General features: G+C 46.6%; 1 protein-coding gene across 1 annotated transcript in view; it reads left to right on the top strand.

Annotated features, from left to right (window-relative positions):
- Nucleotides 1-19,112, top strand: part of Wbscr17 (Williams-Beuren syndrome chromosome region 17) — a 454,663-nt gene that overhangs the window by 421,030 nt on the left and 14,521 nt on the right. Inside the window, exon 9 of the mRNA XM_005396732.2 lies at nucleotides 6,086-6,181. Coding sequence (XP_005396789.1) covers nucleotides 6,086-6,181 — 96 coding nt within the window. The remainder of the gene's footprint in view (nucleotides 1-6,085; nucleotides 6,182-19,112) is intronic.

Raw genomic sequence — 19,112 nt, 5'->3', positions numbered from 1 at the left:
GGAGACCTTTGGACATCGAGGTCCTCTAGGACCTGTAAGTGGAGACGCTGAGCAGGAAGCTGGTATAAAGGGAAGCAGACACTGGCATCCTCCTCAGCCCTATGCTGTGACCAGAGCCACTGAACAGCAGAGAAAGCAGAGAAGAATCCTCTCATATTCTCTAGGTTGAGATCACCTCACCTTGCATTAAAAACAAATTAGTTTTTCTAATTTGAAGAAGAACAAAATTGTTTTTTAGAAAAACAAAATAGTTTTTCTAATACCATAGCCATGCATTTTAGAAAATTTTTCAAATAATAATAATAGCAATGAACATTTATTAATATTTTTGAGGGGCCAGGCACTGATTCTAAGCACTTTTCATATACATATCCATTTCACCTTCACCTTATGAGATAGTGGTGTTATTTCCATTTTATTGATAAGAAAGCGGCACCTTAAATTATATAACTTATCTAAGGTCACAGAGCTTATAATTCATGAAACCAGGATTGGAGGTAGGCATTTTGACACCAAAGCTAATGTGTGCATTTTGATATATTGTCTTCTTTACTGTGTATATTTGTGTAAATTTTTACTAAAAATTTGAAATTTTACTCCATAATATATAGAGAATATTTTCCGGTGTCATTACAACTTTTCCCATACACTGTTAATGGCCGCATAAGGTTCTGTGTCTTGCATGCACTGTTTTGTTTGCAGATCTAGACATTTGTGTGGATTCCATTTTGACCAAATCCTAAGTACCAGTGCTGAGAGCATCCTTCTATATACACACTCGTGTGTCTGCCTCATTACTTCCTTCGGGTGATGGGGAGGTGACATTGGTAACACCCAGTCAGGATGAGCAGCAGGGTGCCCAGTGCTCTTGACCTAGCAGGGACACAGCTAACTCCACCCTTTGGCCAGCTCTGCAATTTAGTTTCCTTCCAAGAGCTGCCTGGGCCTCTCTAGTGACTACCAGGATAAAGTTATAGTCTTCCTTTAACGTCGTACTTTCATTTTCCTCCAGCTATGAGTTTTCCTATTCTTTGCCTGGTGCCCTTGATAGAAAATAAGTCAAGCACAGGTTAATTAACAGGGTAGGTGTAGGGGGCCAACCGTCTTGAGCTGGATGTTCTCTTCCAGCAGGGACAGTGTCTAGAATAGTCAGGGGCATGGGAGAACTCTGGAGCCAGCCCGCTGGATTCAGATCACAGTGGGCTTTTATCAGCCGTGTGGCTCCTCTGGGCTTCCGTTCCTTGATCTACAAAATGGGAGAGATCAGAGCATCTCCTGCATAGGGTTTTTGGGAGGAAACCTTACTGCACTGTGTTGAGTTCTGAGAACAATTCCTGGCACACAGCAGTAGTTATTAATAAGTCTTTAACTGAGTTGTCTTTTCTTCTTCAAACTAAAAGTGTGTATTATTATTTTTTGGCTATCGAAGTAAGATCAGATGTAAAAGAGGCACCAAAAAATGATAGGCTGTGAATGGATTGTTCCTAAGACAATTGGGTAAATTGCCCAGCTCTTTGGGAAAGAAACCAATTTAGATTCTTACAGCTCATCATATACCAAAGAACGTCTCAAATGGACTGCAGCATCAAATGAAAAAGAAACCATTAGAAAACCATATGGAAATAGAGATAAGTCTGATCTCCAGAGGGACAAGGACCTTCTAAGAACGAAAGCGATGGAAGGAAACAGATAATGTATCCAAGCTCATAAATAGTAAAATAATCTATACACCAACTGAATAGGGAAGTCATAGGGCAGACTGGAAATACGTATACCAGGAATCCTATGGAGGAAGTGAATAACACTCATTCATAGATCATGAGCACGGCAAAGTGATTTCAATTAAAAATTTTAGTTTAAATAATAAAATAAAACCCTCCCAAAGAAAAACAGACAAAATACAAGGGAGCCCAGTGACACAGAGAATACACAGGGTTGGAAAACACATGAAAGTTTTTGATTCATTTCACAATCAAAGCAACTAAAATAAGTTTTTAAATATACTGAGGTAGCTGTTTTCCAACCTAACAAATGAATAAAGATTTAGTGTTTGGAATGAATGTTCCTACTTTGCTGTCAAGGTCTTGGGAAAATGAAAAATCACGTATCCTCCGGTGAGAATACAAATTGAAACAAGCTTTGTGAAAAGCAATTTGAACCACATGTATTAAAAAGCTTAATGACAGTCATACTTTCTTCTCTACTCTCATCCCACAAAAATAACCTGAAATAGGGACATAGGTGTGAGAGCAAAATTGTTCATCAGAGTGATTTTATTTTTTGGAGCAAAAATTTCTTAATTTAACTTGAAGATTAGTTAAAGATAATATATTTGTAACTTTAACAATTTCACAGCCATTACAAATGGTGTGTACAAAATTTTAATAACACAAGAAAAATATTGATTCTGTAATGCTAAGGAGGAAGCAGCTAGGATGATAAAACTACATTAGCCGCTAAGTTAGACTGGGAGCAAGAAAGTAACCTGGGAAAATAGAGCTGGTAGTTATAGTAGTTTTTTTTTGGTAGAGGAGCAACAGGGATTTTTCACATGGGTAAAATTTTCACTGTTGTGTGAAGTGATCTCATAATTAGAAGAAAAGTCATTGTTAAAAATAACACTAAAAATGAGAAGATGCTGGAAGATAGGGCAGCTATGCACAGCTGCACAGTCAGTGCACTGCACAACTCCAAGGCACCATTCACTTCTGCCACAGTAACAGCGGTGCCCTTGGGGCTGTCATGGGCTGGGGATGACAGAGATCATGGTCTGATACTCATAAAGGGCAAACCTCTCCTTTTGTCAAATTTTCCTGTGCTTAAACAATAAATTCAACCCACACATGCTATGGGACACACAAAGACGGAAACAGGCCCATCCAAATCCCAATTTCCAGATATAATCACCAGTAACATTTGAGAACATTTGCTTCTACTGTGCCTGCTCCACTTGCTGAGCTTACTATGTACTTAAATTATATTTTGGATGGACGCTAGCATTGAATGAAAGTAATGTTATTTATAAAATTCAGTTCAGTTACAGAGTTTACCTTTTTTTTTTTTTTTTTTTTTTTTTGGCCATACCCAGAACCCAGTACAGTGGAGAGGGAAGATGATCCTTAGGGCCATGATTGATTCCCAGCCCTGCTGAAGAAACAAATCAGAGATCTTGACCTTTACATTTCTGTTCCTCTCCATTCACTCTATCTCTGTCCCTTTTTGGTTGCTACAATAAAACACCAGACACTGTGATTTATGAAGAATGAAGGTTTGTTCTGGCCCCTGATTCTGGAGGCTCAGAACTTGACTGAAGGCAGCACATGTGCAGCTCCTGTTTCTCTTCCTCTTCTTACAAGGCCCCAAGGCCCCAGAGCCCCGCCCCTTGACATCGTCTAGCCCTTATGACTTCCTAAAAGCCTTACCTCCAAACATCACTGTGGCGTGAGTTTGTGGGGGCAGTCAGCTTTCCCATCCCTGAAAGTTGGGGGGACAAACCCAAAACTAGGAGCTAGATTTGTCTTAAAATAGTTTCTAAAGAAATAGGTGCAGGCTGGGCACCATAGCACAACCCTGTAATCCCAGCTATTAGGGAGGCTGAAGCAGGAAGACTGCAAGTTTGAGGCCAGCCTTGGCAACTTAGTAAGACCCTGTCTCAAAATCAAAACTTTTTTCAAAGCACTTGAGATGTAGCTCAGTGTGAAGGCCCTGGGTTCAATCACCAGTACTGGAAGGAATAAAAATGAAAGGCAAATGCTTCGCATCCTGACTCTCACCTGTCTCCAGTGCTACCTTTCCTCTCCCAGAAGCCCTTCCTGTGTAGAGTGACTCAGGGCCATCAGCTCCTTTATGTAGAAGTCTGTGGTCATCTCCTCCTGCCCTTGGGACCTGAACTGCCTGGGCTCCACTCTGCCCACTCACCTTTCAGCCTAACTTAGATGAAATACATGCATTGCGTATAAAACAACATGCACAGCCTCCTGATATAACCCAAAAATCCTCATGGCCACCCCTTGGGTGAAAACAGTTAGGCCAGCATCACTTTCATGGTGTTTTATGTTTTGCTTTGCTTTCCTCCTGTTACTGGAGATTGAACCAGGGCCATTGTACTGAACCACACCCCCAAAGAGTGTTTATTTGTTTGTCTTGAGACAGGGTCACACTATGTTGCTAAATTGCCCAGGCTGGGCTTGAATTTGAGATCTTCTTACCTCAGACTCCTGAGTACCGGGATTAACAGGCGTGCACCTTCATACCCAGCTATGTATGCTCAGCTCAGAGCTCGAGTCTTCTTAGCAGTTGTCCCCACCCTCAGGCTCTTTGCTGGCCCTGTTGCAGGCACTGCATGCCCTCTCCCTGTGTGACTCTGTCCCTCTAGACCATCGCCTACTTCAGGGCATGGACTATCATGTCCACCTTTGTGATTGTTAAACTTAACACAGTGCCAGGCACGCACAAACACTCTCACTAAATATTTATTAAATCACTGAATGATGGATGTAATTGCATTGCACATTAGAAATTGAATTTAAAAGCCCAGCAGTCTGAAATCATTATGTGGAACAAAATATACCATACAACCACTGATGTCCTTAATATACAAAGAGCCTTTACAAATCTATTATGAAAACCAATCTCAGTGGGAAACAGGCAATTCTCAAAAAGGGAAATGATTGCTAAACATAAACCAGCCCAGTACGCTATTAATAGCAAATTTATGAAAAGCAGCTATCCTTCTTCACCTCTTAAAAATAATATTTTAAAATACTAAGACTCAGGATGGGTCAGTACAGACATACTTTGTGGATGGGACTGTGACTTTCTCCAAAGCTTGCAGGTGAACACCTCATTTTAAGAACATTAAGATGTTTGTATCTTTTGACCCCACAACCCCAACTCTGGGGTTCTATCTCTGCTTACGAAAATCTGAAATGTAGCAAAATCTTTGTGTATAAAGTCATTCATCACTCCACTGCTCAAAACTGGAGGACACAGAGTAACGTTCTGAGGAAGGGTTGTGAGCGATCGTTGTTTTCTTCAGCATTTTTCAAGAGTGTCTCATGGAAATGGTGTTACTTTGTTAACTTTAAAACAGAGGATTTTAAAATTGATTAAAACTCTACTCAGTTGTCTGAGCCTGGGCACAGTTTGGGTGCATAAAGAGCAGTGTCCCTTTGCCTGTCATCTTGACTTATTCCTGGTTAATTTGGTCACCACGGGAGATGGACTCAGGGGGATATGTGTGGAGAAGTCCCCACTCATACCGTGGTCACTGCAATGGCCAGTCATAGGCTGGATGGCTCTCATACAGAATTGCAGTGGACCTGGAAGTCCACACTGGGTTCCTACAAGCCCAAAGTGACAGCCAGGCTGCGGGGCTGTTGTCATGGGATTTTACATCCTCCATAGATACATTCTGGGCACGTACAGTGGTGCCTGGCACAACATAGGCATTCAGTAATTTTTAAAAAAAAAATATTTTGTGGTACTGAGGACTGAACCCAGGTCTTTCACCTTGAGCTACAACCCCAGGGTCTCACTAAGTTGCCTGGAGTGGGTTCCAACATGCCATTGTCCTGCCTCAGCCTCCTAGAGTCCAGGGATCACAGGTATGTGCCACCATGCCCAGCTCTGTAAATATTTCTGAATGTATCAGAAAGTGTTGCTAGGGCTTTTGCTAGGGCAAGGTTCTTGTTTGCTTCTGAGGGATCATTTTCATGCCTCTCTGGAAGTAACAACCTTGCATACCTTCGATTCCCAGGTAGGGTTATCAAACCAGTGTGGGTGTTGAGGTCCACTTACAATATTTTCATCCATTTGTCCCCATCCTGATGCTTCTGAGATGCCTTTAAATCTGAGGTCTGGGCGATCAGTGCCCGAGTATCTAAGAGTTTCCTGAGATCTTTTATGCTAGTGATAAAGGGCAGATCACAGTGGTCAGATCACAGACTTTGCTGGGGTACTTTCTTGGCTGCCCTGTGACCTTCCTATCATGAAGCTGGAAGCAGGGTATGTTGGGACAGTGAACTGGGAGGTGATGTGTCCGCTGGATGAGCTCTAATGGGTGACACTTGAACTGTTCTTGCAGCTTCGCAACAACAAAGCGAAAGATGTCTGCTTGGACCAGGGGCCGCTGGAGAACCACACAGCCATCCTGTACCCATGCCACGGCTGGGGACCGCAGGTAGGCACTCATCTCTGACCAGGAAGGGAGCAAAACCACCTCCTGCAGGAGCCTTGCAGGACTTCTGGAAACTTCCATTGCCCTCTACTTTGGTAATTCTTACCTGTTCTGGACTCTAAGGAGGTGAGAGCTTTCTGGTATTTTCTCTTAAAAAGCCAGGGAAACTTCAATAAGAAGTTACATCTGGGCAAATATGAAGATCAATGTGTGTTTTGTATTGAAAGGCAAATGTGACTAAGCGTCAGACTTGATTGCTAATATGCAAAGCTGCACCATGTCTGTCCTTACAATCAGATGCACCTGCTTCCAACTCGGAAGAAATAATAAGCAGATTCCCTCCCAAGGAGCTGGGGGCCAGGTCCACCCTGGAAGGGCACTGGTTAGGTGGTTAGTGTGACTTGGACCCTAAGTGCTGGTATAAGGACAAAGGGCTTTCTGGGGAGGAAAAGTTTTCAGGAGCGTTTTAGAGAACATGCAGGGTTGCTTGCAAAGTGCAAAATAATCAGCAAGTGGAGCAAAAGCCCTGGTGACACATTTTCTTTGACTCCTTAGTGCTAACCAGCTGTGTGTGTGTGTGCGCGCGCACGCACCTATGTGTGTGTGTGTGTGTGTGTGTGTGTGTGTGTGTGTAAAAAGAGCTTAGCAAAACCTCTGTAAGACAGGGAGAAAACACATCCCAAAATAGCATTAAATTAGACATTCGTAAAAATTTAAAACATGACGATGTCAACCGGTAGTCACAAAAAAACTGGGAAAATGTTCACATTGGATTCCAGGGGAGCCCTGGATGGCTGGTTCTAAGGCAGCCTTGCATATTCTTTCCCTCGGCCTCTGTCTGTGAAAGAAGGAAGAAGCCTTGCAAGCCCTGTCCATCTTACTCCTGTTCCACAAACACACCTGTTGGAATGCGGTGGTATGCGTCACACAAACACGCCCACCTGCAGGCTCATGGGTTTCCTGTGTTCGTAGTGTCCTGCCTTCCCATCACTGCAGATACCCTGGGATCTGATCCGCAGCCTCCTTCCCAGGGTGGATAAGCAGCACTAGACAGTTCGCTGGGCAAATCCAAGATCCTTGTGGTGACTCCAGGAGGTAGGCAGAAAGGGTGAGGAAGCCGAAGCAGGGAACAGCAAGTGTGTGTGAACAAAGCAACCTGAAACCAGGCTCTCCAGCCCAGACAGCACATTTTAAATTGAAGTCAAATCCCTATCATTAACGCTTATTTATGGATCCCCCAACCCCTCTGCAAACTAGGAGCGCAGACTAGGAAGCCCGGAGCTGCTGCTCTCCCTGAAGCTCACCATTGGGAATTGGGGCTTAGCAAGAAAGGCAAAATAGACAGAAAAATCTGGTGCATGTCTTCATCCACTCATTCAGTCAGGCAGCGAACAGGGCTTGCTCACCTACTGTAGATGCCAGCCCCGGTTGTACAAATGCAGTTGATAAGATTCAGTCCTTGCACCCATGTGCTTTCCGCACGAAGGAGAAAGATAAATAAAGAGGCAGCAATCTTACAGCATAGTCAGTGAAGCCATGGGGGCTGGACAGTGGGAGGCGGAGGGTGACCCATCATGGCTGGGATGTAAGGTGCCCGAAGGAAGTGATAACTGAGAAGTCGGGGGAGAGAGAGCTGCAGAGGCAGGCAGTGCTGGTCCTGAGCACACCTCTGGGTGCAGCGGGGCTCCCACACAGCAGGGCGCAACAAAATCACTGGGAACCCCTGCAGCTGCGCCACCCCCAGAGCGTCTGTCCCCTGAGACTGTGCATTTCTAACAAGCTCTTGAGTGAGGCTGGGATGAGGAATGGGCGCTGGGAAGCCACAAACATGGGTGCTGTGTTTAGACTGGGCACACCATTCCCAAGGGGACGGTCTAAGTGGTGGTAACCCGGAAGAAGCTAGATGGAAAACTGGCAGTGCACCCCAAAAAGTCAGGCAGGATGGTAGGGAGAGGGTGGGAAGGCAGAGCCCAGCACGCTCTGCACTGCCTTCCTACACTGCCCGCAGCCTCCATGCGGGCAGCAGGTGCTGGGCACTGAGCCTGGGCATTCACTCCTGGGCCACCCTGGGCAGTCCCCACCATTGCCTTCAGCAATGACAGAGCTAACTCTTAGGAGAACACATAACTCCTTGGCTTCTTTTTCAATCTTCGTAGGAAACATTGGAAACAAGCTCTTACTAACTGTGGCCTAGTAAAGATGGCCCCATTGAGATACTGGCAGAACCCAATGTGGTCTGAGAAAAGGGTAAAGATATCCTAATAAACATCCGCCAAAGACCCGAGGGCTTCCCCGCATGGCTCTGAGCTGTTGCTTTCCCTTTGGATATTTCAGGGGAAGGTTTCCTAAGCCACTTAGGACGCTCTGGCTGAATCTGAGGACCAGGACCTGAATTCAGCTGCAGGTCTGTGCAGCTTACCCTCCTACATTTCCTGCTCGCCAGAACACCTGCTAACGCCCTGTAATGCCCACACCTCCAAACCCTTCAAGCGGTCTGGGAAGCCCCTTGTGAACTTGACCGTGCTTCTCATCCTTCCAGAGCTTTATTCCTTTTTGTTTTCATGACTCTCAGAGTCCTTGCTCAAGGCATCTGCTAAACAGGTCAGACAAGATGCCTGGATAGACTTTTCAAGTATGTGTGTGGTGGTATGGGGATTGAACCCAAGACCTGCTCACTGAGCTATCACCCCTGTCCTTTGATATTTTTCACTTTTTAAAATTTTGAGTCAGGGTCTCACTGAGTCACTAAGCTACCCAGACTGGGCTCTATCTAGCCATCCTCCTGCCTCAGCCTTCTAGGTGCTGGGATTTACAAGCTTGCACCACCACCATGCCTGGATCAGAGGTGGAAATTTAATGAGTGCCTTCACCTTGCAGATGACCACCTACTTCCTGCAGTCCGCTGCCAGGCAGGAGTCAGGCACCAGGGTTCCTTGCCTGCTCTTCTTCAGTGGCATTCATCCATAGAGCAGTGCCGGGGTCTTTGTTGGGACATATTTAGAATTCATCTTTCCCCAGTTCCACATGCATCTGAATCCTGCTATTCTGTGGCTTCTGGACCAACAAACCAGGTTAGTCAGCTCCCAGCCGAGCACCTCTAAGTGGGCCCTGATTACTTTCCATGAGCAGATCGTGTTAAGCCAATGTGCTGTTTTCGGTCCTGCCACATGTTTTGCATTAGCGCGCACTCTTGGTGCGGCCCCCCAGTTGCCAGGCTCTGCCCCCACCCGCCCACCAAGGCCACCCCTCCTGCCCAAGCCCAAGCCCCTGGAAGAGCAGGCAGCCGGTCCCCCACCACACCCAGGCCCTGACGCCTTGTGCACCAGCTTCGGGAGTGCTCTGGGCCAACAGAGACCGAATCTCAGCCCCTCTAACCAGACAGCTCCCAGCAGAAGGGATTGGTGTTCCACGGACATTGTTAGCTTAATTAATGGACTCTATGTTGTAATGTATTATCAAGCAGCAATTAAACAGAGATAAAATAGGCACTGAGGAGGGTAATTTCCTGTCTTGCAGCATGTGTTTGTCAACAAGATGGAAACAGTTCCCAGCCACTTGGAGAGCGAGCACATTCTGAAGTGTCTGTCGGCAGCGAGCTCATTACTGGCCTCAGTTTTGTCTGATTACGGATTTGAATTAGACAAACAGCCACTTCTTTCTGGAGACTAAGTTTTAGTTAAAAATAGGGCATTGGGGACACCGCAGCAGCCTTTGTGTCACTTGAACCCACTTAGGACCAGAGGTCTTGTCTAGGGAGGCCCACTGCCCCTCACACCAGTGCCAGTCTCTTGCCTCCCTGAGGCCACGCCCACAGTGGGTCCGCAAGCTGGAGCAGCTGTAGGAAAACCCAAGAGTAGATTGATTAGCCATGGGGGTGACTTCCTGTGCCACACCCCTTCTGCTGCCTCTGCCCACCCCACGGGTCAGCCTTTCCGAGACACAGCTGCTGATGGCGCTGAAAGGCACAGGTGTGGTCAGGAGATTAGCAGCCTGGCCTAGTGGTGCGAGCCTGTATTTCCAGCACTCTGGAAGGCTGAGCCAGGAGGATCACAACTGGCAATTTAACCAGACTTTCTCTCAATAAAAATAGGGCTGGGGGATGCGGCCCAGTGTGAAGACCTTGGGTCCGATCTCCAGCACCGTCTGAAAGAAAAGAAAAGGATAAGGAAGAGAGAGAAGGGAGAAAGAAAAAGGGAGGAAGGAAGGAGAGAAAAAGGAAAGGAAAGGAAAGGAAAAGGAAAGGAAAAGGAAAGAGATTGGCTGTGAGCATCAATAAACCCAGGCGTCCAGTCCCTGACGCGGGGCGGCTGGGCCGCTGGGCCGCTGTCCGAGGTGCTGAAGGCGCGGCCGGGTGGACTCTTGCCCCAAAGCCTGCCTTCTGATTCCTGCCTTGGTCAGCGCACCGCAGCTCACTCTGGGCTGAGATGGAACAGAATCAGTGGTAATAAGACCAACACCTGCTTTTAATGACATGTTTCATCCTCCTGGCTACTGTGCCTGCACCCTCCTACCCCCTTTTTGTGAGAGAGAACATTGAAATTCGGATGGGACAGTGCCAGCTTGCAAATGGAAGTCCCTTCTGTGACCCTGGGTCCTGGAAGGTCTGCTGTGAGTTCTGGGGAGAATCTCTAAGTGTCCTCCATCCATAGCAGCAAGGCACAGTTGAAAGGGAGAAGCATAGAGGAAATGCTTGCACTTGGAATATAAGAACCAAGGTGCAGGAGAGGAGCGGGCAGGGGCATGTGTAGGGGAAATAAACCAAGGCAGAGATGGCTGAGGCTGGTACTCAGGGCTGCGCCAAGAGTCCTGCATTTCAGGATGGAGGACTGAGCTTCCTGCTTAGCATCTCAGATGCTGTGCATCAAGAACTTGTTACAAATGCAGGCTCCTGCTCCAACCGAGACCAATTGAATATAAGGCCTGTGCTCTGCATCATAAATGTCTCCAGGGGCTGTTCCTTTTTGACCACCAGCTATTTACTGAGCATCTATCATAGATAAGGCTAAGTGTTAGGACTTACCGGTAATTATCATACGGGACATCCCAGGTTGATGCTTAGTGTCTCAGCTGAATTCTTAAAAAAATGAGTGTTAGCTCAGTTTTCTGTATGCTTAATTTTTAAAATATTTTAAGATAAAAATTTACTCTGTAATTTCAAAATGTTTTAGTCTTCATGTTTTTGGTTTGAGATGAGGTCTTGCTACATTACCTACTCTGGTCTCAAACTCCTGGGCTCAAGTGATTCTCCTGCCTCAGCCTCTCCAGGAGTTCGAACTACAGGCACTCATCACCATGCCTGGCTTTAGTTTTGCAAATTTTCACAAACACATATGTTCAAATAATTACATCTCAGTCAAGATATAGAATGATCCTGTCACCCCCGAGTACCCCTGAATCTCTACACCTCATATGCTGTTTTTACTGCAGTAGTGGGGATAGAGCCGTGGACCTTTGTACTGAGAATACAACCCCAGATCTCCAGCCCTTTTTATTTTCATTTTGGAACAAGCTCTTGTTAAGTCACCAAGTTGGCCAGTTTGGGCACCAACTTGCAATCCTCCTGCCTCAGCCTCCCAGAGTGCTGGGATTATAGATGTGCACCACCCTGCTCTGCTCCCCCTGTTGAGCAGAGGACCAGTTTAACTGCAGATGTTCCTGGGCATCTCCTCTGAGCACACAGAAAACATCAGGGCAGACTGAAATGGCCTAAGCTGAGGATCGCTGCTGCTCAGCGGCACCTGCCATAGACAAAAGGAGACCTCTCACTGAGCACATATGGAAACATCTATCAGTCATGATTGTGTGTGTGTGTGTGTGTGTGTGTGTGTGTGTGTGTGTGCACGCATGTGCATATGAGGGCAGTACTGGGGATTGAATCCGGGGCCTTCACACAGAGCTATATCCCCACCTTTTTTTTTTTTATTTTTTACTTATTTTTTGAGACAAGGTCTCACTAAGTTGTCTAGGCTGACTTTGTACTTGCAATTCTCCTGCCTCAGCTTCCTGAGCCACTGAGAGGTGCACAGGTGTGCACCACCAGGCCTGGCTTACTGTGGTGCTCTTTAAGCAAGGTGTACACAGTGGAGAGTGATTGGGGTGTCCGTCCCTGCTTGAGGGGTGTCAGGCTCCATGAGGACTTGCCTGGCTGAGTGGTCTGGGAGTGGGGTGTGGTGCTCTCTCTGCCGTGCTCCTCGCTCATTGTGCCCCCTCTTCCTTCTTTTCTGAGAGGCCCCCTCTGTTCCCTCAGTTAATGCATCACCGGGATGACAGATGGGAGTTCTTTTATCCTATAATTAAATTTAATCTGATCTTGGACTCTTTCTCTGATGGCTTCATCTTTTAAGTGATACATCATCCAAACACCTTGTCATGATGATGCATGGTGCCCATAAGGCACCAGTGTCCCTGCTGGAGTGACAGGGCTCCGGTGAGCCTTTAGCATGTGGAAGCAGAGGCAGACGGGATGACTCCGGCAGCCTCTCGGCTCCCAGTACAACTGGGTAAGTGCTGAGGTTCAGGGGACCACGGATGGCACCAATGGGAGAGCACGGAAGCTAACACCCAAGGGAAGATGTTTTTGCCCCAGAAAACAGGCGTGTCATTCTGGAAACATCCCTCCCACTTGGCAAGAAGGCAGCCTGGTAATTCCTCTCCTTCCATGGGACTCCATTCCTGGAAAGCACAGTGAGGTCACATCAGGGAACAGGCCTGTCGGTTTGGGGTGCTAGTCCTGTGAGTGCTGAGAAAACCCACCGCAGACACAAAAGCAGGATGAGCCAGAAAGCAGAAGACGGAAACGGGTGCCGCACTGCACATCTGAAATTCACCTCCACGGAGGCTCTCTACCACTCCTTCCCATTTTCCATTTCCCATCTCTCATGCAATAATTTTTTTTAAAACCTCTCCCTGCATTCTGGAGCAACGTTTGTAAATTTATTTTGCCTTGCTGCAGGTAGTGAGACTATTAAGAGCTTTTTTTTTTTTTTTTGGCTGTTGTTCCTCTGACTCATTTTCTATCAAAATCTTCACAAATTCTGATTTTATTACCTGGGAAGTTTTAGCTCCCACCTTCTTCCAGCCCTCATGGGCGTCCCTCCTGCCCACCAGCTTGCAGACCTCGAGGCAGTGCAGGCTTCTGTCCTTCTGCTTGCTGGAGCCATCCCAAGCATTAGGGAGCCCAACCACTCTGCCAGCATCTGCTCTTCTCTTAACTGTTTCTCATCCTCTGTTCCCTTCCTGGTTACCGCTGACAAGGGCTCTCACCGTCCATATCCAGGGAGTGGGGCTGTTGCATTTCCTCAGTGGTCCCAGAAGACAACACTCCTGTACTTGATCTCACCTGAAGAGGCCTGGAGCTTGTGGAGAAATTCCTGTGTTATGTCTCTTTTGCCACATGGGTGGATGAGCTATTCTTTTCAGCATGTCTCAATTACAATCATAAATTACTTTCTGGTAGAGAGACTCAAAGAATAGTTTCATATCTCCTTAGCAGTGGAGCAGATTTTGCTCCTGATGCAGAAAGGGATTCGGAAAGGTTTTGTGTTCATGTTAAGCTTGGAACTCGGACCAGACAGGAGATAAGAGTGGGCCCACCGTCCCAGCTGAACCTTCCTACCTTGACAGAGATGTGAAGCTCAACAGCCAAGTAAGTGCAAGTTGCTGCTAGTCATTTTATTTGTAGGCCTTTTGACTAACAACACCAGTGGAGAGTGTGGAAATATAAATTTAAATCATCCATAATCCTTCCACCCTAAAAAAACTATTTTTACTATGGAGACTTATTTCAGCCTTTTATTTTCTGAAGAAATATGTTGATTTTTTAAGCTGTTTTCATATCATTGAGTTAATAAGGAAACAACATTGTTGGTTTTAAAGAACAAGAGGGCATAGGAGACACTTCCTGGTGTGAAGGGCTTTAATGACACATGCAGAGACCCAGCAGAGCATGCGCAGAAAGCCACAAAAATCTAGGCATGGTGGCACACACCCACACTCTGGGAGGCTGAGGCAGGACAATACCAAGTTCAAGCCCAACCAGGACAACTTAGAAACTTCATGAGACCCTGTCTCAAAAATAAAAAATAAAAAGCAATGGGGATGTAGTTTAGCACAAAGACTTTAGGTTCAATCCCCAGTATCCAAAAAATGATAACAACAGCAGCAATAAAAATGACAATCACCACCACCACCACTACCACCACCATCATCATCATCAAATGATCCCCATTCCTGGACAGCTCAGTTCACAGATTTTTTATTTCTCTTTGGAGCAGTGATATCTGTTGAGTGATGGCTTATTTTGAAATTGAGAGGGTCCAAGATCATGGCCAGTCAGTGAAGTACAAACCACGAAGAGGTTAGGGCTGGAGTTTAAGCCATAGGTAAGTGATGTTGGAGCCTTGGGGATCTGGGTTCCATCAGAGGAGGCCAGAGGAAGGCAAATGTGAGCAGCGGAATGCAGACTGGCTTGGGAATGGGTGATATGGAAGCTGTTATGTTTGAGAGAACTTATCAGAACTCCACCCTCTCCTGGGCAGCCATGTGTACACTGCCTTGGTTACCCAAAGGTGTGAAGGGTTTCTTTAAGTTGCTCTGAGACATGGAGTCCATGCCACCCCTCTTGCTAGGAGGTCACAGTGCTACGCAGCATGGTAACTTCACAGCTTCCTTCCTGTGGGCCAGAGCTGAGTGTCCTAGGGGATAGGACATGCTTTCAAAGACTCCCATCAGTTACCTTGCCTGTGTGTTTGTGCTCCCAAAAGGCTCAATGAGTAAAATTCTTGCAGGGTTGAACTTGGATTTGGCCATAAACAGTAAGGGAGATTTCACCATTGTGGACAGGTGGCCAGCCACAGGTCCAGTCTAGCACCTCTACCCTTTACCATGTTGGGAATGAGGCTACTAATTAATCCACCATGGAGGTAATCTAGGAGCTGGCCCAAGCCAGCCAGGCTCATGAGGGCCTTTGATCCCTGGGTCTTAATGAGACCCAAAATTAGTAAACAGCACTTTACATACATCCTGCAACGAAGTGAGTGCTTCCATAGCAATGCTAAGAGATGTTTTCTGGGTCTTCTTATGCCCAGCAGGAGTTCTGAATCACACCGTAGGTCAGCCTTATTCCACAGACCTCAATACATATTTCAAAAAGGTCATTCTTTATAAGAGAAAAGTTTGTGGGGAATGGGATAAGAAGGTCAACCCCTTTTGTTGAGTCCCTAGAGGCAAGAAATTATGGCAGGTGCTTTAAATATAACCTCTGTTACATATCTGTGGGACAGCTGTTATATCTCTGGTTTACAAATAAGGAAGCTGAGGATTGTTAGATCAAATGAATGACTTCCTGTGCAGGTCCATTGAAATGACAAACTCAAGTTTTCAAAGCCTAGGTGTTGGATTCAAAGATCTCAGTGACATGATAAATGTATAAGGAATATGGAAATAGAAAATCATCATGATACAATCATCATGGTTATAATTTGTGCAGTCTGGAACTATTAGTGGGCAATAGAATGAGTGGATGAAAATACAATGAAAAATCAAGGTACTTGTGCAGGTTGCAAAGAATCTTCCCTTGTAAAGAGGAAATGGCAACTTTAAAGTAAGAAATACAAAACAGTAACTCAGTCAAGAGAATGAGATGCATTCACTGTAATAAAACATCCCATATTCCCATTGTCTTAGTTACTTTTTTTCATTGCTGAGACAGAATACTTGACATCCAGAATTAAGGAAGGAAAGGTTTATTTAGCTCACAGTTAGTGGAGGTTTCAGTCCACACTTGGCTGGCTCCAAGGCAGGTGGCCTATGGCACAGGGCAGTAGTTTATGGCCATGGGAGATAGCAAAAGCAGCAAGAGCAAAAAGGGAGGAGTGGCATCCTCTTTTCCTCCCTTACATTGTATGCACAGTACCCGCACCAGGGCAGGTGTAGCACTCACACCCATGAATCAGTCACAAACTCTAGAAGCCCGCCCCATGACTGCATGAGGCTTTCGGGGGACAGCCAGACACAAACCATAACACCCTAATAGGAACATGGGCATATTGCCCTTCTGTGGCTTTTTTCCCTAGAAATGCTTAACTATCTCAGAGAGGACATCAAACAAACCAAAGTCAGGGAACATTCTACAGAATAGCTCCTGGAGCTCTTCAAGAGTGGCAAAGTCATTAAAGACGGCAAAGATGCAGAAACTGCCCCCTGTAGAAGGACCTAAGGAGACGTGACAACAGGCATTTTGCGATCTTGTTTTGGATCCTAGAACAGAAAGAAGATGTAAATGGCAAGCTTCAGACATGTAGATTAGTTAGTAGGATGTTGATTTCCCAGCCTTGCTAATTATACCATGGTTACATAAGGTGTTAGTTGTAGGATAAGCTGGGTGAAAGGGTTATGGTGACTCTGATATTTCTGCAACATTTTTGTACGTGAAAAACTATTTTGACAAAAAAAAAATGGTTGGAAAACTATTTAGGAGGTAAGGTTAGTGGGAGGTGATATTCAAGCGGTCCCGGGCAAGGATGATGCAAGCACAGGTGACGCTCAAGGCCCTGGTTTAATAGCTGGGTAGTGGCACCATTTGCTGAGACTGGGGACACAGGTTTGGGGAAGTCGTAAGTTCTGTTCTGAGACATTGTGCATTTGGGGAGGGGCACTTTGGGAATCCCAGGGTGAGATCTTCCAAGGAGCTGAACATACTCAGTGGTGGGGACAGAGCAGCAGTGGTACTAGGATTCCAGCACATGTCTGGGACCCCATGCGGCCCTTCACTTAGTAGAGAACAGAGCTAGTGCAGCTCATGCTAGAAAGGCAGGTGTCACATCAACAAAGTTAAGTCCAGCTTTTTGGAGCTCCAGGGGGCCACAGACATAGCATTAGCTGTAGCAATGAGGCACCCCAGGAGGGCGCTTCCTTCCCATGTAGGAGACTAGGAAGCCAGGCTGGAGTGGGAGCTGGGCAGTAGGGTGGAGGTGGATGGAGGGAAATCTTCCAAGAAGCTGCCTGTGGAGGAAGAAGACAGGCAGAGAGCGGACTCAGGGGGCCATGGCAGTTGAGGGCACACGGGACAGAAGAGCTAAGACTCAACAGAGAGGAACACGTTATAGTTCTAAAACAGTTGTGGAAAATCCAGCAGAGTAGAAGTTCCCTCATTTTAGTTGGAACAAAACTGTACCGCACCGTGTATTTCCCCAGAGTCAAGGTACAGGACATTGCACAGAAAGATAGGCTACTTTGTTTCTTCCAAAGAGAAACTTATGAGCTGCCCTCCACAGAAATGTGTGGAAACTCACTGACCTATCAGCCCAGGGCTACCCTTCAAGAACTAAGATTTCTAGCTCACTTAGCAAAGCTCACAATGCTACAAACCTCACATTCCAAGAAAGCATGTGCTTCTGAGGAAATGTGCTTTAGTTGACGAGGGTGTAGCACATGGTGGATTATCTACAAATCTTTCCTTTTTCTTTTGGTACTGGGGACTGAACCCAGGCCCTTTACACAAGCTGCTACATCCTCAGACTTTTTTTGGTTTTTTTGTTTTGTTTTGTTTTGTTTTGTTTTGAGACAGGGTCTTACTAAGCTGCTAAATTGCCCAGGCTGGGCACAAACTCATTCCTACCTCCCCCTCCCGGAGTGCTGGGCTTACAGGCATGTGCCACCTGCGTGGTAGGTCTGCAGTTCTTAAATGCTTCATGAAGTGTGCACAAGTGGTGTATTAGCGGCCGGCGGAGAAGCGACCTTAATGCTGGGTCAGGACTGTGTTGTGGCTGTGAGGTGACCCCAAGTGGACACAGCCCGGCACAGTTCCAACATGCGTTCTGGGTCCAGGTGAGAGTGGAGACTCAGCGTGACAGGAAGCAGTGTGGCAGGGAGGTCCACAGAGTGAGGAGAGAGAAGCCACCTTCCCAGTGGGAATGGAGAAAACAGATTCTGCACCGGGGGTTCAGGAAGGCAGAGTGCCCCAACTTTTGCAAGGCCGTTGTCATTGGCTAAATGACATCACATGGACAAATGGACCCTGAACATCACCTGGGTGATGCTGGGGGCCTGGACCCAAATGTCAGTGGCTGGTGATGTCTCAGCCTTGACACAGAAGCTGTCACATGTGAGTGTAGCCAGGGCTGCTCTGATGCCTCTGTTAAGGTCGGGTGTGGTTGAGGCTGGCATTTAGCAGACAGTTTGCTTGGAGGCAGGAAACAGGCCGAGCTCTTCATCCTCTCTCTGCCCGTCACCCCTGAGAGAGGGAATGGGGCAGTGAGTCCTAGGACCCAGGGTATAAGTAGGGCATTGGGTTGCTTCAGAGATGGAGCCAGGATACCAAGTCTAATCCAAAGCATCCTTCCAGGAGTCTGGTCCACTGCAGGCAAACACACATGGGGTCTGGACCAAACCAGGAAAATCTGAGGTGGGGGCCGGCAGCAGGAGCTGAGCGGGGCAGGTCCAATGCTAGAGCTCACAGACCCAGCCTGACGAAGTCTGGGGACAGGCAGGCGCTGGGGTCCTCAGCTGCTAGTAGAGTAGTTGAAGCATCAAGACTTCATGCTTGGACAAGGCCTCTGGGACCAAGGAGGAAGCTTAGAAGGCCTGAGTGCTACACCAGGAAGTACTGGGCATGTGACACCACACTGGAGTCCGCAGGAAGCAGAAGAAGATCCTGGTGACACAAGAACAAAGCTCCCGTTCTGCAATGGTGAATGAGGTCAGAGAAAACAACAATGACAGATATATGCACCTTCTTGTTCGTTTATATAATCTCCATAACTACCCTTAGAAATAATCCTATAGTTATTCCCATTTTAAAGATGAGGAAACAGAATCTCTTACAACTGAAGTAGCTGGCCCAGAGCCTTAAGACTATCCAGTGAGTCAGGTGTGGTTGTGCACATCTATAATCCCAGCACTCTGGGAGGCTGAGGCAGGAAAATTGCAAGTTTAA

The sequence above is a fragment of the Chinchilla lanigera genome, unplaced genomic scaffold, assembly GCF_000276665.1.
Source record: "Chinchilla lanigera isolate Chin_1 unplaced genomic scaffold, ChiLan1.0 scaffold00055, whole genome shotgun sequence".
Classification (NCBI taxonomy): Eukaryota; Metazoa; Chordata; class Mammalia; order Rodentia; family Chinchillidae; genus Chinchilla; species Chinchilla lanigera.
The sequence above is the reverse complement of the archived record's forward strand: the minus strand, read 5'-3'. Positions and strand labels throughout refer to the sequence as shown.